This window comes from Podarcis cretensis (assembly GCF_951804945.1).
Source record: "Podarcis cretensis genome assembly, chromosome: 13".
NCBI lineage: Eukaryota > Metazoa > Chordata > Lepidosauria > Squamata > Lacertidae > Podarcis > Podarcis cretensis.
The window spans coordinates 20,718,957-20,744,573 of NC_137182.1; the positions used below are offsets into that span (position 1 = coordinate 20,718,957).

A 25,617-nucleotide genomic window follows, 5' to 3' on the forward strand; every position below is an offset into this window, starting at 1 on the left:
TTCCCTCAAAAAAGCTCAACAACTTTGGGCAACCTCCCTACAGAAAGCTCAACGTTGTTCTGTTTGATGTTTAAAATATTGATTTCTTAAATTTGAGTTCAAAAAAATATAGGCCGTCTTATACATGGGGGCATCTTATACACAGAAAAATACGGTATATCTAAATTTGCACCTATTTAAGGTAGCATATGAAAATTGCATGCAAATCTCAGTCCCATTTCGTCCTCATGTTTGGTGATGCATAAGGGACTACCCTATCAGAAGCTCTTTTCTTTGTATGATTACATTAGATTTTGCAAGGCCAAACTGTAGCACTGCTGGCAAATGCTGGGGGACTGAGCCCTCGATCCAAGTACATCCCGCATTCATTTGAACAAAGCCGCAATATGATGTCTAGAATTTTACTTCCAGGCTTATGAATTCAACTCAGGGCTCTTAGCGAAAGAATATGAGTTCAAGGGTTTATGGATGCTTTAATGAATGCTTCTGGTTTGGGTAATGGTATGACAAAGGATTCAATAAAACAGTTATCCAGTACAGAAACATCCACTGAATTTAAAATGCCTTTGTAAAACAACCAAAAAGGAAAGTTAAGCATATATATATATATATAGGCCTGTGACTATCACAGACCCTCCAAGTTTCCCTATTTTCCAGGGATTTACAGAAGCCGTCCCGGTTTCTGATTTGATCCCAGAATGACCTGCTTTTCCTTAGGACGTCCCTCTTTTCATCGGAGAAGTGTTGGAGGGTATGGAGTCATACAACCCCTTGAGCCAAGGAGATAAGTAACTAGACAACCTATAGAGGACATCTGGAGGCAGCCCTGTATAGGGAAGCTTTTTAATGTTTAATGTTTTTATATGTATGTTGGAAGCCGCCCAGAGTGGCTGGGGCAATCCTGTCATATGGGCGTGTTATAAATGATCTTCTTCTTCTTCTTCTTCTTCTTGAATAGGACGTCCCTATTTTCATTGGAGGAATGTTGGAGAGTATGGGGGACACCCACTCACCTGTAAGTATTCAGAGGAATACAGCCTTTGACAGAAGAATCAAGTACATAAGAGGTAAAGGTCAAGGACCCCTGGACGGTTAAGTCCAGTCAATGGCGACTCTGGGGTTGCAGCGCTCATCTCATTTTCAGGCCGAGGGAGCCAGCATTTGTCCACAAACAGCTTTCCAGGTCATGCGACCAGCAGGACTAAATCGCATCTAGCACAACAGAACACCCTGACGGAAACCAGAGCTCACAGAAACACCATTTACCTTCCCGCCACAGTGGTACCTATTTATCTACTTACACTGGCGTGCTTTAGAACTGCTAGGTTGGCAGGAGCTGGGACAGAGCAACGGGAGCTCACCCCATCGCAAGGATTCGAACCACCAACCTCTTCTGATCGGCAAGCCCAAGAGGCTCAGTGGTTTAGACCACAGCACCACCTGAGTCCCTTTTGGCAAGTATATAGGCGGCACACACACAATACCTTTAAAGGGATTCGAAACATATTTTCCCCCTCAAAGAATTCTGGGTACTGTAGTTTCTTAAGGGTTGCTGGGCATTGTGACTCTATTGGAGGTAAACTACGGTGCCCAGAATTCTTTGAAGGAAAGCAAGTGCTTCATACTCAGCCGGAGCCATCACGGCTAGCAGTCCTTGTTAGCCTAACCCTCCATGTAGCAATTAAATTCACGAAGCAACTCAGGGTTTCCGTTCTGCAGCTTTGCTTAGACCACTCCTGAAGTCTTTGCGCTTCACTCTCCGCATAAGCTTTCAAACTTTTAGGTCACGCCTCAAATTTTTAAATATCTCCCCCTCTTTACCTGGCTTCTCTTTCTTATCTCGTCTCCCTTTGGACTGGCTCGTGGATCCTTTTCTGAAAATGGAAGGCGAAGGGTTTTCTTTACCGGGGCAATAAAAATAACTCCAGTGTGTGAGAAGGAAACATTAAACCCTCCTTTTGTGTGCGTGTGTACATTTCTCTCCCACCCCTCTACAAAAAAAAAAGTGCAGACAATGTTTCTTTAAAACTCTCCATCTGCAGTTCCCATTAGATGCGCCTCTAAGGTTTCGGGTGATTAATAGCTTGCATGCTTGGCTTGGGTTGGAGGGGTTGTGCATGCAGGTTAAGCCCTCCCCCTCACTCCTCTCTCACATTTCCCTTCCTAAGCTTGTCACTCACACCCCAGCAAAGTATTTAAAAAGTGTTTTCTGGGCTTTAGCACTTCACAGCAAGGAAGCTTCGGGCTTCAAACGCAACAGATGTGAAGTTTCTCCTGTGGAAGCTATGGAGAATTCTGCAGGGTTCCCCCTCACCGGCAAAGCCATGGCGGCGAGCTGGAGAACTGTCTAGCTGCAGAGGACTGGTTTCTTTTCCTGGGCAAAAAGTTAGACCATCAGGCTCCCTTTGCAACTGCGTTTGAAGAGCATCTTAAGAAACAAGGCACTCCTAGATGGATCCACCTGCTGCCAATAGTTGCATGAGAAGCTCTCACCCTACCAATGCGCTCTGGGGTTGCCTGCGAAACCAGCATGCCGAAGGTGGAGGGACCACTGGGCCACACCATTACCCACAAGCCCCCTTTTCGTTCCACCACAAACCGGACTTTGGCATCTACTCGGACTTCTCCAACTCCTGCCTGGCTGCAGCCCCCCAGAGCCTTCCCCGCAACGAGCGAGCTTTCGACGAGCACCACACTTCCTTCCAGCACCCCACGTGGCATTTTGCAGCCACAGAGGGCAGGCAGCGCCTGGCGGCCGAACTGGCTTTGGTCTCCGGAGAGCCAGAGGGCAGCGGCCCAAATGTGGTGGATGCCGCCATTGGCACGAGCGAAGACTACGTCCTGGCAGAGAACGTGGTGAGCGAAACGGAAAAGAAGACATTCAGAAGGAAAAAAGGGAGCGCAGGTAAGGTGGCATTTAAGAATCCTAGACTGGTAGAGTTATTTTTCCTCTGAAGGAGCAGGTTCGTAGCTTAAGGGGTACTCCTGGGTGCTTTGCTGTCGCTTGAGGTTCAGGTGGCCTCAGTGGACCGGAGTGCCTTCCATCAGCTTTGGCTGGTGGCCCAGCTACGCCCCTATCTGGACTTTGTTTGTTTGCTTAGTCATGTCCGACTCTTTGTGACCCCATGGACCAGAGCACACCAGGCACTCCTGTCTTCCACTGCCTCCCGCAGCTTGGTCAAACTCATGCTGGTAGCTTCGAGAACACTGTCCAACCATCTCGTCCTCTGTCGTCCCCTTCTCCTTGTGCCCTCCATCTTTCCCAACATCAGGGTCTTTTCCACGAGTCTTCTCTTCTCATGAGGTGGCCAAAGTATTGGAGCCTCAGCTTCAGGATCTGCCTATCTGGACAGGGATAGCCTAACTACTGTTATCTGTGCTCTGGTAACCTCAGGGTTCGATTACTGCAATGCGTTACACGTAGGGCTGCCTCTGAAGATGGTTCGGAAACTTCAGCTGGTGCAGAATTCAGCGGCCAGGTTGCTCACCAGAGCAAGACAGTTTGAACCTATTACACTGATCCTGGTCTGACTGCACCGGCTACCAATTAGTTTCCGGGCCTAATTCAAAGTGCTGGCTTTGACCTATGAAACCTTAAATGGCTCAGGACTGAAATACCTCCTCTTTCCATATGAACCTACCCGGACCCTGAGGTCATCTTCTGAGGCCCTCCTTTGTGTGAAGAAGGCCCTTCTTCGAGAGGTACGGAGGGCGGCAACACGAGAACGGGGCCTTCTCCGCAGTGGCTCCCTGTCTGTGGAATGCTCTCCCCAGGGAAGTTCACCTGGCGCCTTCAGTACACACCTTTAGGCACCAGGCAAAAACAGTCCTTTTTAACCAGGCCTTTGGTTGATCCGATTTACATCCTATGCCCTTTTAAAATGTGGCTCTTGTGGGGGTGTATTATTGGGTTATTGCTTTTATTTTGAGTTTATATATTGTGATCTGTTTTGTGAACTGCCCTGAGACCTCCAGCTATAGTGCAGTATAATAATAATAATAATAATAATAATAATAATAATAATAATAATAATAGTTGCAAGGGACCCCGAGGGACATCCAGTCCAACCCCCTGCAAAGCAGGAAACTCAGATAAAGCATCCATGACAGATGAACACCCGACTTCTGCTTAAAAATTTCCAAGGAAGCAGCCCCCAAATATATAAATATCTATGTGTGAGTCCAGTTATGCATCACAGAAAAATGTGGACCACAAAAAGACACAGATTTGCATAATTTACATGCATTTGCTAATTTATATGTAGAGATGGAAATTTAGAAATGATTACTGTGATTTGAATAGAAATACATCTCACCCTGGCAGAGAAGACAGTGACCAGGTGCCCCATCTGCCTGCTCCACCTCAACCCACAAACAGAGGAATTTGCTGCATACTATCAGACCACTGGTCCAAATCATAGCTGTCAACTTTCAGATTTGAAAATAAGGGATCAGCAGCCTCAAAAATAAGGGATCAGCAGCCTCACCTGTCCCGGGGACAGTCTACGGGATATCTAACAATCTGGGATAGCAGCAGGAAGCAACGGGAATAAGGGCATTTCCTGCAAATAAAGAGGGAAGGTTGACAGCTATGGTACATCTAGCTCAGTACTGTATACAGTGTTTCAGACTTGGGGTCTCTCCCAGCCTTTCCTGGAGAGACCAGGGATCGAACCTGCAACTTCCTGCTTGCAAGGTGTGTGATCTGCCACTGAGCTATGCCCGTTCCTCTGATTTCTCTTCCTGTAGTTCTTTATCTTTAAGGTGCCCTTGGATTAGACGGTACGTCAAAGAGAGGACTGTTCTCTGTGAAGTAGGACACATGGCCACTCTAGTATCTATTATTGATTTGTTTTCATCTGGTCCAAAAACCTTCCTTTCAAAAAATAAAATAATTTTTTAAAATCCATTTTTGCCTTTAACGATTACCATCGTAAACACATAGGTTTCTCTGAATCCCCGGACTCTTTTCCACCCCTTGTTATTCTTTTCCAAATGCACCTTATAATTGTCTCTATATTTTCTTAATACTCCATTCTCACCATAGTTCTTGCTACATTGCAAGTGTTTTCTAAAATCCTGCCAAGTGTTTTTAATTGTTTACACAGTGTTCTTTTAAGCACCGTATTTTTCGCTCTATAAGATGCACCAAACCACAAGACGCACCTAGTTTTTGGAGGAAGAAAACAAGAAAACAAATATTCTGAATCTCAGAAGCCAGAACAGCAAGAGGGATCACTGTGCAGTGAAAGCAGCAATCCCTCTTGCTGTTCTGGCTTCTGGGATAGCTGCGCAGCCTGCATTCGCTCCATAAGACGCACACACATTTCCCCTTACTTTTTAGAAGGGAAAAAGTGAGTCTTATAGAGCAAAAAATACAGTAACTTATAAATTTCCCCCCATTCTTTATTAAACTTGTTATCTTCTTGATTTTTGATCTTCCCGGTCATTTTCGCCACTTCAGCATAGTCCATCATCTTTGTCAGCCATTCTCTTGTAGATACTTTATCTTCCTTCCATCTTTGGGCAGAAAACTTCCAAACAGTTTGGAATGTAGACAACAAACTCTCTGGCATATTAATCATGGTGATGATGAAAGGAAACAAGACAGCATAGAACAGAGATTAAGCAAAACAAGTGGTGGGAAATGCACTGAAATGAATTCCAAGCTAGAGAATCCTGCAGTCCTTCAGATTTTGCTGGACTCCATCTCCCATCATTCCTGACTGCAGCTGCTGGGAGCTGGAGTCCAAGAATGTCTTGAGGTCTCCAAGTTCCCCCAGCCCAGGCCCATAATGGAACAACAAGATTTCAACATAAGAGAAGGTGGACTAATGAGCTTCTTTGGGGAAAGGGAATTCCACAATGTGGGTCCCCTACATAGCTGTCAACGTTTCCCTTTTTTAAAGGGAAATTCCCTTATTCCAAATAGGATTCCTCCCAAGAAAAGGGAAACATTGACAGCTATGGTCCCCTACAGAAAAGGGCCCTTTCTGGCAGCCCAGCCAGCCAATTGGATGGCAATGGGAATCAGAGCAAGGCCTGCAGTGTCCAATGGACCACAGGGGGAGGGCCGGTTCCTGTGAGAGAAGGTGACCCTGCCCGGCTTTGGACTGGTGTCAATATTGGGTCAAAGCGACCGGGCACCTCTTCCCGACAAACTGAAACGATTCTGAAATGGATTTCAAATGTGATTGCTTTTCTCCCACCAAGAGTCTTGGAAAGTGCAAGGCTGAGATTATGCTCAGGTGTCCTTTCTAGAAGATTCTAGGAAGGCGAATCTTCCTCTGTGAAATAGCCGCCATTGCAGATGTTGTTTCACATTATGGAGATGATCGCAACTCCAGATTTTGCAGACAAAGTCTAGTTAAAAGAAAACAATAATAAAGCACAGAGTTCAGCTTATGAGCCAAAGGAGCAAGAAAGGAAGGAAGGCGTTTAGATTATCTAAAATAAAAACATCCCTGATTCCCTCTGGAGATGAGAGTGTGATCATCTCCAGCCTGCAGTCATTACAAATAAGCTTCCCAGGTTGCAACTCAAAGATGGTGTGTAACGTCCTTTAAATGTCACATGTTTTCAAGAGACCATGCAACCTTGGCTGGCCCTCCCCTCTTTTCCCATTGGTTCCCTTCCTTGCCTACTCCCTGTGCCTCCTTTGGGACGGAATCAGATTCCCGCTTGCTATAGCAGGCCCAGGAAGAGCGTGGGCAAGGGGACTAATGGCTGAGGAACCAGGTGCTGCTGGACTACAAGTCCCGACTTCACTGACCATTGGCCATGCTAGCTGGGGCTGATGGGAATTGGAGTCCATCAACATCTGGAGGGCTGCAAAGCTTCCCCATGCCTGGGATAATGCATCAGCAGGACCAACAGCTGCACCATCCAACAAAGCCTCGTGAATCATCCCCACCGGAATATGAGACATCCCTAAACCACAACTTGGCAACTCTAGTTACAGTACTCAACGCACGCAGATTAGATGCTGAGGTTCGAGCATGCCTTGAAAACATGCCCTCTGGCCTGGAAGTTCTGCCAGGCAGGTCAGGCCAAATGCTCAAGCAATACATTAGATACCTTATCAGAATTGCGGAGGTCTGTTGAATGACGGCATTTGTCTTAGCTACATAGACAACCACACCTTGCCCCATAACCTTTGAAACAATGCACAAGGAAGCACATGTCTAGCTTGGAGGCAAGGGACCTGGTTCTTTCAGGGCAGACAACACATGATCTCTCCTGCTGGCATCCAGTGAAGGCCCTGCAAAGCTGCTGCCAGTCAGAATAGGTGCTATAGGGAAAGGCTGGCATGAACCATCGGGAGCCCTGGCAGGACCCGCTGGCATTGCTGCCCTCACGCCATCATAAAAACACGAGCAAACTCTTCCCTCCCCTAATAAGCAAAAGCTCTTTGAGGTGAATTTTCATTACTCTGGGAGAATAACACCAGGTAACTGAAAATAATAACAACCACCACATCATAGTAGTAATAAAATAACAGTTTAAGACAGTGGTTCTCAAAGGGTGTGGCATACCACACCGATGGCAGAAGAGGATGGCAAGTGTGGCATGAAAATTCATCAGTATTATATTTTGGGAATGATTCGTGTTCTTACGTGGCTGCGTTGTTTTATACAGTGGTACCTCAGGTTACAGACACTTCAGGTTACAGACTCCACTAACCCAGAAATAGTACCTCGGGTTAAGAACTTTGCTTCAGGATGAGAACAGAAATTGTGCGGTGGCAGTGGGAGGCCCCATTAGCTAAAGTGGTACCTCAGGTTAAGAACAGTTTCAGGTTAAGAACGGACCTCCAGAATGAATTAAGTTCTTAACCCCAGGTACCACTGTACTTTCTGGATGCTCCACGATCATATTATAAAGTTGTTGTGTTCTAGCACATGCTAAGAGTTGCTTCTTTTTGTTTCCTAAAAAGAAAACTGGCGGGCTGTGAGAAAATGTTTATTCTGAAAGTGTGGACCAGAGAAAAATAGTTTGAGAACCACTGGTTTAAGACAACAAATCTGAGTAGGCTTAGAGAAGTCCTACGAGCAGGTAAATATATTTTTCTCTAGCAGCAAAAATAGCAGCTGGTTTTTGTGTGTGCGTGCAGGAAAGAAGTCAGAGAAATGCTACAGGAAGAAAGGGGAACCTATTTTCTCAGGTTCTGTTGCTCCAGTTCATTTCAGACCTTGCCTCCTGGCAATGCACAGACACCTGGTTTAAAATAGAATATCAGGAGACCCAAACATTAATCCTTGATCCAATCATGGATTTCCCACACCAAATGTAGCCAGAACCCAATATGCCCTCACAAATGAGAAGTGGCTCAGGAATCTTGCAGTGGCAGGTGACTGACGTCCCCACAATGCCCTGGGCCAGTGCAGGATTTGGGCATTTCGCGGCTGTTCCAATGAATGGTACCAGGTGGGGGCAGATTATCCTTCACGTTCGTTTATGCTACTGCTGCACACGGCCACCATCACTGTTGGGAAGCCTGTTGGCTTCAGTGGGGTGGGGTGGTCACTGTGGAATGGCTGGGGCCTCCCTCACACCCGGCAGTGTCCGTGAATTAGGTCTGGTATAAGGCAGTGTTCTTTGTTCCTTCCTAAATTCAATCCTTCCTCCTGGACGGAAAACACATGCAGTCGTTTTCAGGGGATTTGGAGGCTAGATAGCATGAGCGGTCGTATCATTTAATCCAGACCTGTACTGCGGGCCAGGAAAATACAGCCAGCAGCTCCCTGTGAGGCCCAAAAATGTTGCGGCTGAGAGGACGGTTTAGGCAGAAATCCCAGCCCAGGACCTGCATTATGTTAGAGGAGTGTTCTGCAGACAAGAGCGTTGCTTGACACTGAACTTGCTTTTGGGTCTCCCCATGGCATCTGCTTGGCTCTAGATCAGCGGTTCTCAACCTGTGGGTCCCCAGATGTTGTTGGACTACAACTCCCATCATCCCTGAGCTCTGGCCTTGCTAGCTAGGGGTGATGGGAGTTGTAGTCCAACAACACCTGGGGACCCACAGGTTGAGAATGGCTGCTCTAGATGGACCACTGGCTTGCTCTAGCAGGCTTTTCTCGTGGTTGAGTTTGAGACTGATCCTGTTCTGGACACTGAGGTTTGGTTCTGTGGGATAGGTTGAATAGGTAGGAGAGGATATATGAATTGCAGTTTATCCCTCCAAGCACCCATGTGTGTTGGGTTGAACAGACTTTCAAAATCCTGTCCTTGGCAGCAAAACCAGATGCCTAGGAATGAGGTTGCAAAGCCTCCTTTGAGCAAATCTAGCTACAAAGCAAGCTGGCTTCCCCCTCCTCACAAAGCTTGAGAATGAATAAGGCAACAATCTGGGGAGCAAGTTTAAAAATAATATTTTCTTGCTTTATAATGATGCATTGGTCCACAGCAAAGGCAGCAGTAAAAACTATGCAGGCAAAATACTTACATTTGCAGCATAACCAATCGTAAGGAAGTGTCTGGGACCTAAGTACGTAAGAGAGAGGAAGAGGAAGTACTCTGTGCTCCTTCCTCTCCAGGAGAGAGGGGAAATGACACCACACAGAACCCCCTCTAGCAATCGCATTTCTATGGTCTGAGTATCTGCCTATCAGCAATACAGCTCTGTGGATTTAACCCCTTCTTATGCTAACTAGCAAGAATATGCATTCTTGCTAGTTAGCATAAGATTTGGCTGCTAATCTTCCACAGGTTCTGGAATATGTGTGATCCTGATGATGAGGAAAATGTATCGAGCCATAGAAGAGGGCCTTTCCATCATCACCAAACATACCAGAGTGAATTCCCCATACAAGAGCCGCATACTGGGGAACTGAGAAGGTGGACCACTAAACCCACTTTCGTCCTATTCTTAAACCATCTTGATTTGTGAATGCTGGCTAAGACAGGAATGAGGAACCTGTGTCTGGACTATAAGTGCCATCATCCCTGGCCACTGGCCATGCTGGCTGGAGCTGATGGGAAGTTAAGCCTGTTAAATTCAATAGGACTACTCTGGGTAAAATTTAGCTGAATGCTACTCCCTGTTTCCCACCTAGAGGCCCTACCAATGAACTGGGATTGCTTGATCTTTGCATTTCTTTCAATATTTAATAATGTATTTATTGGATCTGTATCCTGCCCTTCATCCAAAAATCACAGCATAAAAATACAAAACGAGAACACAAAATACATAATAAAAACAAGAACAGAAACCAACAAATATCCCCCACACAAATACATGTAAAATGACATAGAAGGTTAATCGGCTAAAGGGAAACATTTTCACCTGGTGCCTAAAGATGTGTAATGAAGGCACCAGGTGAGCCTCTCTGGGGAGACCATCCCACAAATGGGAAGCCACTACAGAAAATGTCCATTCTTGTGTTGCCGCCCTTCAGACCTCTCATGGAGGAGGCATGCGAAGAAGGGTCTCAGGTGATGGTCGTAGGGTTTGGGTTGGTTCATATGTTGAGAGGCGGTCCTTCGGGTATTGCGGTTCTTGAACTGGGCCAGCTCTCTTTCCCCTAAAAGGTAAAGGAACCCCTGACCATTAGGTCCAGTCGCGGATGACTCTGAGGTTGTGCTCTCATCTCGCTCTGTAGGCTGAGGGAGCCAGCGTTTGTCTGCAGACAGCTTCCAGGTCATGTGGCCAGCGTGACTAAGCTGCTTCTGGCGAACCAGAGCAGTGCATGGAAATGCCGTTTACCTTCCTGCTGGAGCGGTACATATTTATCTACTTGCACTTTTTCAAACTGTTAGGTGGGCAGGAGCTGGGTCCAAACAACGGATGCTCACCCCATTATGGGGATTCGAACTGCTGACCTTCCGATCGGCAAGTCCTAGGCTCTGTGGTTTAGACCACAGCGGCACCCGCGTCCCTCTCTTTCCTCACTGGACTCATTTTGCTTCCACGAGGAATGTTTCTGTCCTTTCCCTCTTCCAGAAAGCCAGGACACAGGCGGCGGGGGCAGCAGCAGCAGCACAAAAGCAGAAGTCAGCAGCTCCAAAGCAAGGAAGGAACGTACCGCCTTCACTAAGGACCAGTTGCGGGAGCTGGAGGCAGAATTTGCACACCACAACTACCTGACGAGGCTCCGGAGATACGAGATTGCGGTGAACCTCGACTTGACGGAAAGACAGGTGAAGCTCCTCTGCTCCAGTGGTCCCTTGAAGCTGGGCTGCTCCTCTCCAGCTTTGGGCAACGATGCCTGGAGACAATGGTGGAGAGGAGAGGGAAAATATTGGGTGAATGTTCATTTGCTACCTCGGGTTAAGAACTTAATTCATTCCGGAGGTCCATTCTAGATATAGGGTGCCTACATTCTGCATGTACAAATGGCTTTAGATGCCTATTAGGGTCCATAAATTATCATATAGCATATACAGTGATACCTCCGGTTAAGAACTTAATTCGTTCCGGAGGTCCTTTCTTAACCTGAAACTGTTCTTAACCTGAGGTACCACTTTAGCTAACGGGGCCTCCCGCTGCCGCCACGCAATTTCTGTTCTCATATTGAAGCAAAGTTCTTAACCCGAGGTACTTTTTTTGGGTTAGCGGAGTCTGTAACCTGAAGCGTCTGTAACCCGAGGTACCACTGTACACTGATTCATTTACCAAAAACAAAAAACAAACCCCACAATCACAAGGTGAATTCACCCAACACAACACCTCCTCCTCCTCCTCCTCCTCCTCCTCCTCCCCCTTCTCCTCCTCCTCCTCCTCCTCCTCCTTCTTCTTCTTCTTTATACCCCGCCTATCTGACTGGGTTTCCCCAGCCACCTTGGGCGGCTCCCAACAGAATATATAAAAACGCGACAAAACATCAAACATTAAAAACTTCCCTAAACAGGGCTGCCTTCAGATGTCTTCTAAAAGTCAGATAGTTGTTTATGTCCTTGACATCTGATGGGAGGGCGTTCCACAGGGTGGGCGCCACCACCAAGAAGGCCCTCGGCCTGGTTCCCTGCAACCTTACTTCTCGCAGTGGGGGAACCGCCAGAAGGCCCTCAGAGCTGGACCTCAGTGGGGGTGGAGACACTCCGTCAGGTATACTGGGCCGAGGCCATTTAGGGCTTTAAAGGTCAGCACCAACACTTTGAATTGTGCTTGGAAATGTACTGGGAACCAATGTAGGTCTTTCAGGGCCTGTGTTGTATGGTCTTGACGGCCACTCCTATATAGAATCACAGAGCTGAAAATGGGAATAGGTCAGTGTTTTTCAACCACTGTTCCGCGGCACACTAGTGTGCCGCGAGATGTTGCCTGGTGTGCCGTGGGAAAAAGTGAAAAATTCGAAAGATTTAAAAATAAAGTATTTTATAATTTTTCATATTTCTGTTTACTTACTATTGCATAATAAAGTAATTATAAAATACTTTCTTTGTGTTTATTTGATTCCTATTCAAGAGAAGTACTTTATATATAGTCAATATAGGCACAGAGTTAAATTTTTTAACATTTTCTAATGGTGGTGTGCCTGGTGATTTTTTTCATGAAACAAGTGTGCCTTTGCCCAAAAAAGGTCGAAAAACACTGGAATAGGTGAATCTGTGAATTTCAGGTCTGCTCTTTTTCTCATTTCACCAGCCTTAAACTCAGTTCTCCACATTTGCATCTTACTTGGGGGTTCAGTTCCCAGTGTTCCACATATTCACAAAAACGGCATGTACCCAAAGCCTTTGAGCTGCCCCCAAGGCTAGTGGGTGAGGGGAAGAGAGCGAATCCTTAGTGCTTCCAAGCTCTCTGCCTTGTTTGCATTTACAGTGGTACCTCCAGTTGCAGACGGGATCCGTTCCAGAGGTCCGGTCGGATCCTGAGGTTTCCACAACCTGAGGACCGCTTCTGCGCATGCGCAGACTGCTTCTGCACATGCACGCCCAGCGAAACCCAGTAAAATACTTCTGGGTTTGCCGCGCGTGCATCCCGAAGTTTACAGAACCAGAGGGTTTTGTAAATGGAGGTATGGACTGTAATTGGCACAATTACAACCAGTCTGTCTTCAACTGTGTATGGTTGAAATGGCGCAAGATAAACAAGTGTACAGCGGTACCTCGGGTTAAGTACTTAATTCGTTCCGGAGGTCCGTTCTTAACCTGAAACTGTTCTTAACCTGAAGCACCACTTTAGCTAATGGGGCTTCCTGCTGCCGCCGCGCCGCCAGAGCATGATTTCTGTTCTCATCCTGAAGCAAAGTTCTTAACCCGAGGTACTATTTCTGGGTTAGCGGAGTCTGTAACCTGAAGTGTATGTAACCTGAAGTGTATGTAACCCGAGGTACCACTGTAAATTCAACAACTATTCAGTGCAGATTTCTCTCAATACGAACATTCTTGCAAGCAATTTCCCTTAATGTGATGCATGATTTATATTCACTAATACAGTGGTACCTTGGTAGTCAAACGCCTTGGCTCCCAAACACCGCAGACCCAGAATTCCAGATGTTTTCTGGAAGCCGGACGTCCGAACGCGGCTTCCGATTGAGTGCAGGAAGTTCCTGCAGCCAATCGGAAGCCGTGCCTTGGTTTTTGAACCTTTTCGGGAGTCGAATGGACTCCCAGAACGATTAAATTCAAGAACCAAGGTACCACTGTACATGCAGTCTTATGCACACTCGACCCTAGCCGGTGCAAATTTTTTTGTGGACATGTGGCTAGAGAACCGCATTGCAAAATTCAGAAGTGTGAATTTGCAAGGGCTGTGTTTGCATGCATGCAAGCTCACCTTAATCCTCTCCCTCTTGTCGCACAGGTCAAAGTGTGGTTTCAGAACCGCAGGATGAAATGGAAACGTGTGAAAGGTGGGCAGCCGGTGTCACCCCAGGACCACAGCCTGGAAGACATGGACTCAGCTGCTTCTCCAAGCTCAGAGTAGCCCTGTACACAGTGTCTCAGAAGGCCTGGACCAATCTCTTGGCATCATCACAGCCCAGATCGTCTGCTCTCTCCCTAAGACTTTGCAAGAGTTGGCTGAAGAAGGAGCAGTTTCGGAAGAGACCTGGCCTTGCTTTCCCAGGTAGATCTGGGCTGTCTCCTTCCTTCCTTCTTATCTCTGACGGAATTGCTTTTCACAAGCCACCAACAAGGGAAATCAAGGCACGGATAGCTTCCCAATCATTCTAACGCTGCAGACATGACATTATTAGAACCATGAAGCGAGCATGTATGTTGTGTTTGCTCCCAACTTGGCATCCGTCTCCAGGATCACATTCTGGAAAACAGCAACAAGCCGACGTTTCGAGTTTGCAGCAGAAGGAGGCTAGACCACCCAGGAGGTCACCGAAAAAATCTTACAGCCGGTCTCTCGAGCTCCCCAGAAGAAAAAGTGTGCATATAGAATTGCCTTAGGCAGTTTCAAATCCCACTGCGAAGTGTTATAGATCGCCCCTAGTACTATATTATCTTCCGCCATTAAAAGAAATAAAACGATCACTCCTTGCCAAGGGCTGGACAAGAATCTGCACTCCCAGAATGTGTCAAGAATTGCCACTTTCTTGCCTATGATTAATAGGCTGCTTTGTTGCTTGGAAGTGTGTGCTGTGAATTTTGATCCCTGCACCTCCCTGCAAAAACCACTTGAAGAGCTCGGATCTCTCTCAGTAATTACAGGGCAGCTACAGTGGTACCCTGGTTCTCAAACTTAATCTGTTGCGGAAGTCCGTTCCAAAACCAAAGCGTTCCAAAACCAAGGCACGCTTTCCCATAGAAAGTAATGCAAAATGGATTAATCCATTCCAGACTTTTAAAAACAACCCCTAAAATAGCAATTTAACATGAATTTTACTATCTAATGAGGCCATTGGTCCATAAAATGAAAGCAATAATCAATGTGCTTTACTATAAAATAAGATGGTATTGTAGATGATAAAAAATAAAATTCTTATTTTTTCTTACCTGCACTGATGATAGTCATTGTTTGGATGGGGGGGGGACTTTTATTCATTTCCGCAGCCATACAATCAATCAATCAATCAATCAATCAATCAATCAGTAGCTGAACTAGGTTCCACACTTTCACAAAAACAAGTTAACAGAAAAAGCCTCAAAAACAAAAACGCAAAATAAATAGCAAAAACAAAAGCACCAAACTTAATCCGTTCCGGAAGTCCGTTTGACTTCCGAAATGTTCGAAAACCAAGGTGAAGCTTCTGATTGGTGCAGGCACCCCAGAAACAATAGCCAACAGCCGCATCGGACGTTCGGCTTCCGAAAAATGTTCATATACTAGAACAATTACTTCCGGATTTTCGGTGTTTGACAACCAAGACGTTTGAGAACCAAGGTACCACTGTACTTGGTTGTGCAACAGTTCTGCAGATTTGGGGGACTTTGCATTTTGATTCCTTCTCTTGGTCGTCCAGGCCTTTCTCTGCTTCTAACATAAACCTGAAGTCTATATACAGGAACTGAGATGACACTGTACTGATAAATTATAAAAAGGAGGGTTGGGTTTGTTCATAGGTGTCTGTAGCCTGCTTCTGTTTGTGACATGAGCTGGCCAGTGCGGGGGTCCCTCTAGGCTGGTGTTTTACCGTGGTTGTATTCTGCAACGCATTTCTGACACAAGGATAGTGCGCTACACAATCACAGAATTGCCAAGCTGGAAGGGGTCTAGGCCAACCCCCTGGAATGCAGGAAATCACAGCTAATTAGCGGTGGGTTTATTCTGCTCTGGTTTGTTCCAGCGATGCTTCCCCAATGCTATGACGCTATCCCTGTCGGGCTATAGGGCAACAAAAGCGGAAGAAAAAGTAAACTAGGAAGTTTGCGGTGTTAAAAGTTGTGGGATTTCCGCAGGAAGTGACTGGAGATGAAGCAGTTTGACTGCCCAGTGCTGGATTTATGTATAAGCTAAACAAGCTATAGCTTAGGCCCCCACAAAATTTAAAGGGGGAAAAACTGGATGTACATTTCCAAAATATAAGACAAAAAACAAACAAAATAAAACCGACATACAGCAACGGTGTTTTGTGTTGTGTAGGCTCCTGTGATGTAAGAAATGGGCTCTGCCTGCTAGTCTGCTCCCTAAAATGTCACTGGTTTGCTCATTTCTAACAGCGACAATTTGTTGTTGACAAAGGACAACTGGACATATAAAGGGCCCCATTAACTTCAGTAGTTTAGGGCCTCATCAAACCTAAATCTGGGCCTGTGACTGCCCCAAAACTTCTGCAGGCCCAAACAGTATTGAAAGCAGGACTGCGTGTAATAATAGCATCGTGCACACAGATCATGTAAAGTAAAGGTAAAGGGACCCCTGACCATTAGGTCCAGTCGTGGCCGACTCTGGGGTTGCGGCACTCATCTTGCTTTATTGGCCGAGGGATCTGGCGTACAGCTTCCGGGTCATGTGGCCAGCATGACTAAGCTGCTTCTGGCGAACCAGAGCAGCGCACGGAAACGCCGTTTTCCTTCCCGCCAGAGTGGTACCTATTTATCTACTTGCACTTTGACGTGCTTTTGAACTGCTAGGTTGGCAGGAGCAGGAACCGAGCAACGGGAGATCACTCCGCTGCGGGGATTCGAACTGCCAACCTTCTGATCGGCAAGTCCTAGGCTCTGTGGTTTAACCCACAGCACCACCCATGCCCCATGTCCCTCACACAATCATGAGTGCACCGTAAAAAGTATGTCTGGAGGGGCCCTGGCTATTTCTGTTTTAGTGCAGAGAACTTGTCAAATCTTTGAATTTGTCGTGCCATTTGCTGATTCGGATGCTGCTTTAGTCCTGCCACATAACAGATCACTTTGTCGCACCTCCACCAGTCTGATTGTCAGAAGGCTTAAAAATAAAATAAAATAAAACCTAGCTTGCTGGCCACAGGGGACCACCGGAAAGAGCGAACCTGACCATCTGCAGCTCGCTCTTGTTGCTTGCATGGCATCGGAAAACCAGAACCGTCCCTGGTCAACGTCAGCCAGGGGTAGGTACGTGTTGCGCACGGAAGGAGCAGCAGGAAAGTGCTTAGTCGGCAAATAGCGTGGGATGACTCATGCAAGCAGAGATGGGATTGGGAAGCCAATAAGCCCCAAGGGTCACTGCTAGCTTGACCCAGGAGGAAATTACTTCCTGACCACAGAAGCATGTCAGCCCTGGAGCATGAGCAAAGCAAATGGGGGGGGGAGGAAATGTAATGGGGTGAGTGCTTTGCGTACTACAAAAACCTGTCTCTTGTAGCGACCACAGGATGCCCCGGGGATAGTCAAGGTGGTGCCCTCCATGTATAATAATAATAATAATAATAATTTATTATTTATACCCCGCCCATCTGGGTGGGTTTTCCCAGCCACTCTGGGCAGCTTCCAACAGAATATTAAAATACAACAATCTATTAAACATTAAAAGCTTCCCTAAACAGGGCTGCCTTCAGATGTCTTCTAAAAGTCTGGTAGTTGTTTCTCTCTTTGACATCTGGTGGGAGGGCGTTCCATAGGGTGGGTGCCACTACCGAGAAGGCCCTCTGCCTGGTTCCCTGTAACTTGGCTTCTCGCAGCGAGGGAACCACCAGAAGGCCCTCAGAGCTGGACCACAGTGTCCAGGGCAGAACGATGGGGGTGGAGACGCTTCTTCAGGTATATTGGACCGAGGCCGTTTAGGGCTTTAAAAGTCAGCACCAACACTTTGAATTGTGCTTGGAAACATACTGGGAGCCATTGTAGGTCTTTCAAGACCGGTGTTAAATGGTCTTCGCAGCCACTCCCAGTCCCCAGTCTAGCTGCCGAATTCTGGATTAGCCCCAAGTAGAGCGCATTGCAGTAGTCGAAGTGGGAGATAACCAGAGCATGCACTCCAAGTCCCACCAGCCTTTAGCCAGCACAGCTGTAAATGCAATAAAACACAATATATATATCCCACCTTTCCCCACAAGGAGCTTAAGGTGGTGTACAAAGAATTGCAGGGTTGGAAGGAGACCCCGAGGGTCATTCAGACCAACCCCCTGCAACACAGGAGTCTCGGCTCATTCCTGGTGCTCCTCCTGCAATCCCCACAACAACCTTGTGAGGTAGGGCTGAGAGGCCATGACTGGCTCAAGGTCACCCAATGAGCTTCATGGCCAAGTGGAGATTTGAACCCTGATCTCCCAAGGTCTTTGTCTGACACGCCAAACACTATACTTTGATAGGAAATTTGAGGTCTTAGATAAGTGTACCAAGCAAACACGTACATAGATATATAAACCACATGTCTGAAAACCCCACAGAAAAAAACTCCTGAACAAATTGACCTCAATTATTTCCCTGCAAGGTCCAAGTAGGAAACCTCCCCATTGTCTTTTTCCTTCAAAAATCCTGTCTTAAGGGCACATTTAAGATATGAATTGGGACGCGGGTGGCGTTGTGGGTTAAACCACAGAGCCTAGGGCTTGCTGATCAGAAGGTCGGCGGTTCAAATCCTCGCGACGGGGTGAGCTCCCGTTGCTCGGTCCCTCCTCCTGCCAACCTAGCAGTTCGAAAGCACGTCAAAGTGCAAGTAGATAAATAGGTACCACACCGGCAGGAAGGTAAACAGCATTTCCGTGCGCTGCTCTGGTTCGCCAGAAGCGGCTTAGTCATGCTGGCCACACGACCCGGAAGCTGTATGCCGGCTCCCTCGGCCAATAAAGCGAGATGAGTGCCGCAACCCCAGAGTCGTCCATGACTGGACCTAATGGTCAGGGGTCCCTTTACCCTTTACCTTTAAGATATGAATAGGGTGTGAGCCTGTGACCTGGCCCAGGAACTAAGTATTTATCATTACAAAAGACTGGCCAGGCTCCCCAGGCAATCCAATCAAGTAAGCATGGTATCCAATCAAGTACAGTAACCTGCCAGGCAGGAGATAAACAACATTCAAATTTCTGTTTTAGACCAACTTTTCTGTGATGTAGGTATCTGGGGGGTGGTCTTAGGTTACACCCCTTCTGTGATGTATGTATGATGTATGGAGAGGTGGTCTTGAGCTCCAGGGCAGAGAATTTAAAATGTCTATATAAGGCCTTGCGCGCCATTGTTCTGGGTTCCTCCTCCCTCCTGCGTGTGGTGAGTGAGGACCTTGTTGCAACAGATCCATAAAGATCAGGCTTACTAGCTGCTTTGCTTCTCAATATTCTCTGGTTGGCAACTCTTATTTTCTACTACCAATAGGGAACCTACGTAAGGACTCTGTATGGGCTCTTGGATAACCCATAAGGGGAGAAGGGCGGATTTTGTTTACAACAACACCATGCTGGCTCTCAGAGGTACAACATTACCGGGAGGGCACCACGTTGGCAACCTCTGCTCTAAAGTAAAGCGAGGGGGTGGAATGCAAGGGCTTAATCTGAGCCAGAGTTCAGACCCATCTTCTGTTTTCAGGCTGGGACTGAGCCCTGAGAACTTCGCATTACTGCCAGTTCGACAATTGAAAAGCGACTCTGCCAATTTTTCTTCGATCCTTTGCCCAATAGGCAAGAAAGCTTCACAGGAAGCCTCCGCCCCCGTCTATTATTATTATTTTGGAGGAATCCATTTGCTTCCAAGCAGGTCCACAGTGCCAGCAGGAGGAGAGTCCCAGAGGCTGGTTGTGGTTTGAGCTGCAGCCGCTCACTTTTGTAAGCCCATGTGAAGTCCTGGGAGCATCGCTTTCGCTGCATCTCTCTGCCTGTGTGAGTTTGAGGCCGGCTTCCTTGGCGATATTCCAGGCATGCTCCCAGAATTTTCTTCTTTTAGACTGCTGGAGATGTGAGGGAAAGCATGCATATGCAAGGTTCTGGCCAATCGCTCACTAAGGGACAAATCCTATCTCTCTACCACCATCCCAGACTGGAGGGGATTTATTGTCGTTGATGGATCTGCATCCCTGCCTTGCCTGGGGTGGAAAGGTGGAAGCCACATCGGGCACAGAGATCAGCCCACAGAGATCAGTCCATGTGACAGCAGCAGGACCATCTCAGGAGTCAATGGATCCTAGGCCAGCTCAACCCTGGACTCAGCTACATTAGTTAAAAAAAAGAAGCAGCAAGCGTTTTAAATGCATTATGAACATTCAACACGAGATGGTGCTGGAGAGCAAAAAAAAAAATTCTTTGAGATTTCCCATAGCGTTTTTTTGTTTGTTATTATGATTTGATTTATGACTTATTTATAGTGGGGTCCCGTCCCCCCGCGTGCAGATCCACCCCCTGTCTCCAGCGACAGTTCTCTGCCACCTGTGGCACGATGATAGTGCCACTCTGCATGCAGCGGCTGGTGGAAGGGTGGAAGGACTGGGCCCAATCCAGTCTCCCTCTGCCCCTAGCTCCTTCCAAGTTGTCATTTGGGTTTGGATTGCTTTGCTGGAAGAAGAAAAAAAGTTTCCACCATGCTTTATTCTGGCCAACGAGCAGAATAACAGGCGAGCCCAAGAACCTTAATTTTTAAAATTAATACAATGAAGAATTTTAAATATACTGTGTACACACACACACACACACACACACACCCCTGTATTTTTGTTCTGGCTTTTCTGCAATGATTCCCCACCCCTCCAGGCCCCCTCACAACAACATTTCTGGCGATGGGCCCTCCTGGAAAACAACCCAAGATCACATATTAGGGATAAACAAACCAAAAGAGATTGCAGCTGAGACACCAAGTCCCAGAACTTAACTACAGAATGGCAGGAGCGCCTCTGAACATATACGGAGTGCCTTTCGTCTTCCACCCCACCGTCCATTATCCAGTTAATATAACTAGAATGGTAATAATAATTTTAACATTGGGAAACAAAAGGCAGCCTCTCCTTTTATCATCCCAAATAACTATTGATTTAATTCGAAGCGTTTTATCTTGCCAGATAAACTTTGACATTAACCTTTGCCCTTTTTAAAACCTGAACAGTATTTAATATATGATGATAATTTTTTTAATAAAAGACAATCTCTGTAACATAAAGATTTGCTTTGGCATTGACACCAAACTGCACCACTGAAATTTAATAATAATAATTTCCCTATTTTTTCTGTTAGAGAATATCTCTCCTAATAACCATTCATAATTGTTCTTATATACATAATTCAAGAATTTTTTTAACCCTATCCCCAGCTATTCCACTGGCTTGCTCTTGCTCCTCCGGCAAACCAAGGTATAACCAATTTCTTCTTTTAGCTGTTCTTGTTGAATTTATTTTTATTCCCAAAATTTTTGGTGGCCTTTTGGCCTTTAACAACAACAGCAGCTATGTACCGCTCTCAATTTAAAAGGCAAAGGAAAATCTGTTTTGAAAGAACTACTCTGGGGAATAGGGCTGGAGCAGAGTTTGGGATGCCTGAAGTGTCAGACAGTCAGCAGCTGTGAACTGGCAAATTGTTTCCCCTAAACTTGATCCATATAGGAAATTGTAAATCTGCGCTAGCCAAAATAGAGGAGGTGCCATTTTGGCAGGGGGGAGGGGGGCAGCGGAGAGGGGAATCCCCTTGCCAGACACATTTCCCCATTTCAGGATAACTTGGAAGTTCTGTGAAACAGGTCAAAAACGTTCTCCCATTCAGAACCAGGGCTGGAATCAGGGCCGGCCCGGGACATTTTGGCACCTGAGGTAAAGCCATAGCTGTCAACTTACAGGTTTGAAAATAAGGGACCAGCAGCCTCGAAAATAAAGGATCAGCAGCCAAAATAAGGGGTTTTCGGGCACAGGTATGTTCAACTTCTGAGCCCCTCCGAGCCAAAGGCAGAAAGCCCAGCCAGCAGCCAAACGAAGCCTCAAGCGGTGGTTCCTACAGCGCAGCAACCCGGCAAAGGGGATGCAGCAAGGAAAACCACTGTCACCTCTCCGCTGGGAAGCGCTGAGCAAAGGCGAGTCCCCCTTGATCGGTACAAGGCATGCAAGCTCCACCCCCCACGGTACAAGGCATGCAAGCTCCACCCCCCAGTTGTTCTTAGACTTCTTATTGGGTGAGCAACGCAGCCAAGCAACACAGTTGGAGTCTCCCTCCTCCCTGGCCAGCAGGGAGGGAGGGAGAGGAGCGGCTTCCTTTGAAACCCAGGAAATTTAAGGGACATCATCAATAAGGGGCAGCAGCAGGACATGGCGCTGGGATAAGGGAGTTTCCCGCCAAATAAGGGACGGTTGACAGCTATGGGTAAAGCACAAAATGGCGCCCTCCTCCCTGCCAGGGAAGAACCAGCGAGTGAGGATCTACATCAGGAACAAGGGGGCGGAATAAAGATCTACATGGGGATCTGCTGCCTCTATGGACCCCAGCGTCTGAGGTGGTCGCCTCACCTTGCCTCATGGGCAGGCCGGCCGTGGCAGAATTATTGACGTCCCTCCCTCAGATTTGGCTTTGTTGGCATCATCTTGGGCAGCCTTATCTGACTGGCTACATGGTGCCAGGATGGGCTACAACAGTATAACAATGCAATATTAAAATCAGTTTTAAAACATGCAGTCATAACCATGTTGTTGTTGTTTGTTGTTTAGTCGTTTAGTCATGTCCGACTCTTCAAGACCCCATGGACCAGAGCACGCCAAGCACGCCTGTCTTCCACTGCCTCCCGCAGTCTCGTCAAACTCATGCTGGTAGCTTCGAGAACACTATCCAACCATCTCATCCTCTGTCGTCCCCTTCTCCTTGTGCCCTCCATCTTTCCCAACATCAGGGTCTTTTCCAGGGAGTCTTCTCTTCTCATGAGGTGGCCAAAGTATTGGCGCCTCAGCTTCAGGATCTGTCCTTCCAGTGAGCACTCAGGGCTGATTTCCTTCAGATCAGAACCATAGTTTGGGTTTAAACATTTCCCTCTCTTAGGTTTCAATGGGGTACAGAGAAATGTGTATCTTTATAAAATGGCAGTGCTTATGACCTATGAAGGATGTCCATATCAATGATGGGCCTTCGGGACTGAATCTGCCACCCAGACTGCTCATTGGACCTCTCTGGCCTGATAGAAATATAAGAGGGCTTCCTCTGTCAGACAAGACTTGCTTGAGCAACGATGAGCTGTCGCATGTCTTGCGTGTGTGTGTGTTCTTACTTTTCAGCCCTGATTTGCCCATGGATCCCAATTGCTTCTTGGTCCTGACGTATGGCTTGCTCTTTGACCTTGCCTCTTGGTTTGTCCTTTAGTCTTCTCCTATGGCTTCTGCTTCTTCAGCTCACCGCAGACTGCCCAGCCCTGGTCTCATGACTGGCCCAAGACATTTCCCTGCCTGAGGAGACAGACAAGATGACACACACCCCCTCATTCCAAGTACAGTACATTTCTTCTCCTTCTCCTCCTCCTCCTCCTCCTCCTCCTCCTCCTCCTCCTCCTCCTCCTCCTCCTTCTTCTTCGTCTTCTTCTTCTTCTTCTTCTTCTTCTTCTTCTTCTTCTTCTTCTTCTTCTTCTTCTTCTTCTTCTTCTTCTTCCACTCATAGCCAAGTAAGATTATCTTCCATAAACACGGAGGCCAATTGCAGATCCACACATCCTTCCACAATGGGGACATAGGTTTCCAGGAGGGAGTTGATCACGGTGAGGGTTTGCAAAGGGAGCCTTTCTCTTAGCACGTTTCTCCCTTTTGTCCTGAGTTCGAGCATCTTCAAAGCCCATGACACCTTTGGTAAAGGCTGTTCTCCAATTGGAGCGCTCGCAGGCCAGTGTTTCCCAGTTGTCAGTGTTTATGCTACTTTGCCCTGAGAGTCTTTGAACGTCTTTTGTTGACCACCAGCATTACGCATTCCGTTTTCAAGTACGGAATAGAGTAGTTGCTTTGGAAGATGATAATCAGGCAGCAGAGGGGCAGACATGCATATCTCTGTGAATCTCTCTCTCTTAAAGCCAAAGGCCACCAGCACACCTTGTGGCAGTGAGTTCCCTAGGTTATGTAGTGCCATATATGTATTATGCCATCCCCCAAGCTCCTGAAACAAATGTTGGGATCACAGATATAGGAGGCAAGAAATAATGCTTCATAAATAACAACTGCTGGTTCGGATTGTCTTCCATAGAGTAGTTGCTTTGGAAGACGGCAATCAGGCATCCACACAACATGACAGAAGTACACAGACGTGGCAACAGACTTGATGCAACACCATCACCATCTGACTGCTGACAAATCAGGATGAATGCTCATCAAATAGCCAGTGCTATCTGATCTCCACATGAGGGAAGCGGGTGGCACTGTGGGTTAAACCACAGAGCCTTGTGCTTGCCGATCAGAAGGTCGGCGGTTCGAATCCCTGCGACGGGGGGAGCTCCCATTGCTCGGTCCCTGCTCCTGCCAACCTAGCAGTTCGAAAGCACATCAAAGTGCAAGTAGATAAATAGGTACTGCTCCGGTGGGAAGGTAAACGGTGTTTCCGTGCGCTGCTCTGGTTTGCCAGAAGCGGCTTAGTCATGCTGGCCACATGACCTGGAAGCTGTACACTGGCTCCCTCGGCCAATAAAGCGAGATGAGCGCCACAACCCCAGAGTCATCCACGACTGGACCTAACGGTCAGGGGTCCCTTTACCTTTATCTGATCTCCACACCAGTGAATGAGGCTGAATGTTCATGAAAGTGGTTGTCGGGGATCAGTCTGTGTTGGAGGAAAGGCTGGAGGTACTGAGTTCGAGGAACAAGCAGTCCACCTCTAGTCAAAGACGGTTCCCGAACACAAGAATTTCACACAGAACCAAAGCCTGGCTTGGCAGTGTCTCCCGGCTCAAAATGTAGAGGATGTTTTCAGTCAAGAAAGTGAGCTTGGGGGAAGATGCTGGCCTCCAATGGTGGTTTGTAAAACTCAAATCTGAAGCAGCTGCTGCTTGGAGAACCCAGAGAAACACAGAGTTTCACCCCACCCTCCCTCAGGCTCCCACTGCCGAGATTTCCGAGGGTCTAATTGAAAGAGCAGGCCTGGTGCTGTCAGCGTTACAAGCTGGTGAAAAGCCTCCGGAATGGATACCTGCCGGCGAGCGCATTTCTCGCCAGTTTCGGAGTCACAAAGGTGTCCAATAAAAACACGATGCTTCCTTTTCCAGGAGGCATTACTTAAGTGGATCTGACGGCATTTCACTGGGGAGCTGAGACAGTAAGAAACCGAAGGCGGACGGTTCCGTTTTCCTTCAGTGCGCTTACAAAACCTGTGACACATCCCGTGGCAAAGTTTGTTTAATCCACCTGCCGATCGCTTCTCCTCCTCGCTTTCTACTTGACCAGGCCTGAGGCAAAGCCCTTGATGAAGCTGAACCCGGCTCCATGCCAGCCAATTGTCTCCTGCCCCTCCAAATCCCTCTGATTTCTCCCTCTCATCCTCCCTCTGGGCCCATAGGGAGGGAGGAGGAAAGCGTGGCGCTAAGGAACACAGCGAGCATGACAGAACATTCCAGAAGCTGCGCGTCCCTCAGATCCCCCTCCGCCAAAAAGTAAAATAAAAATGGCCGCTCTTTTTATCCAGCTAAATTTGTTGCCCTTCTGGGATTGGGAAAACGAGTCCCTCCTCACCCGGCATAATATGTCTGGATGAACTACAATCATATGACACAACATTAAATTACTCCTTCCTCTCGGTTTCCTTTCCCTGAGCAGTAATGGATGCCAGAGTACGTCAAGGCAGACAATACTTCTTTTGAGCTAGGGTGGATCTGGGTCCGGAGAGCAAAAATGTTCCAGAAGGGGAGGGGTTGGGGCAGGGGAGAGGAAATTAGGCAATGTTATTGCAATGC

General features: G+C 47.2%; 1 protein-coding gene across 1 annotated transcript; it reads left to right on the top strand.

Moving 5' to 3' along the window:
• The first annotated feature begins 2,167 nt into the window (after nt 1–2,167).
• On the top strand, nt 2,168–16,540 carry MEOX1 (mesenchyme homeobox 1). Its single transcript, XM_079950063.1, has 3 exons — nt 2,168–2,905; nt 10,943–11,139; nt 13,748–16,540. Exons 1-3 carry the CDS (start codon nt 2,452–2,454, stop codon nt 13,868–13,870), a joined length of 774 nt encoding a protein of 257 aa, XP_079806189.1. The 5' UTR covers nt 2,168–2,451; the 3' UTR covers nt 13,871–16,540.
• The last annotated feature ends 9,077 nt before the right edge of the window (nt 16,541–25,617 follow it).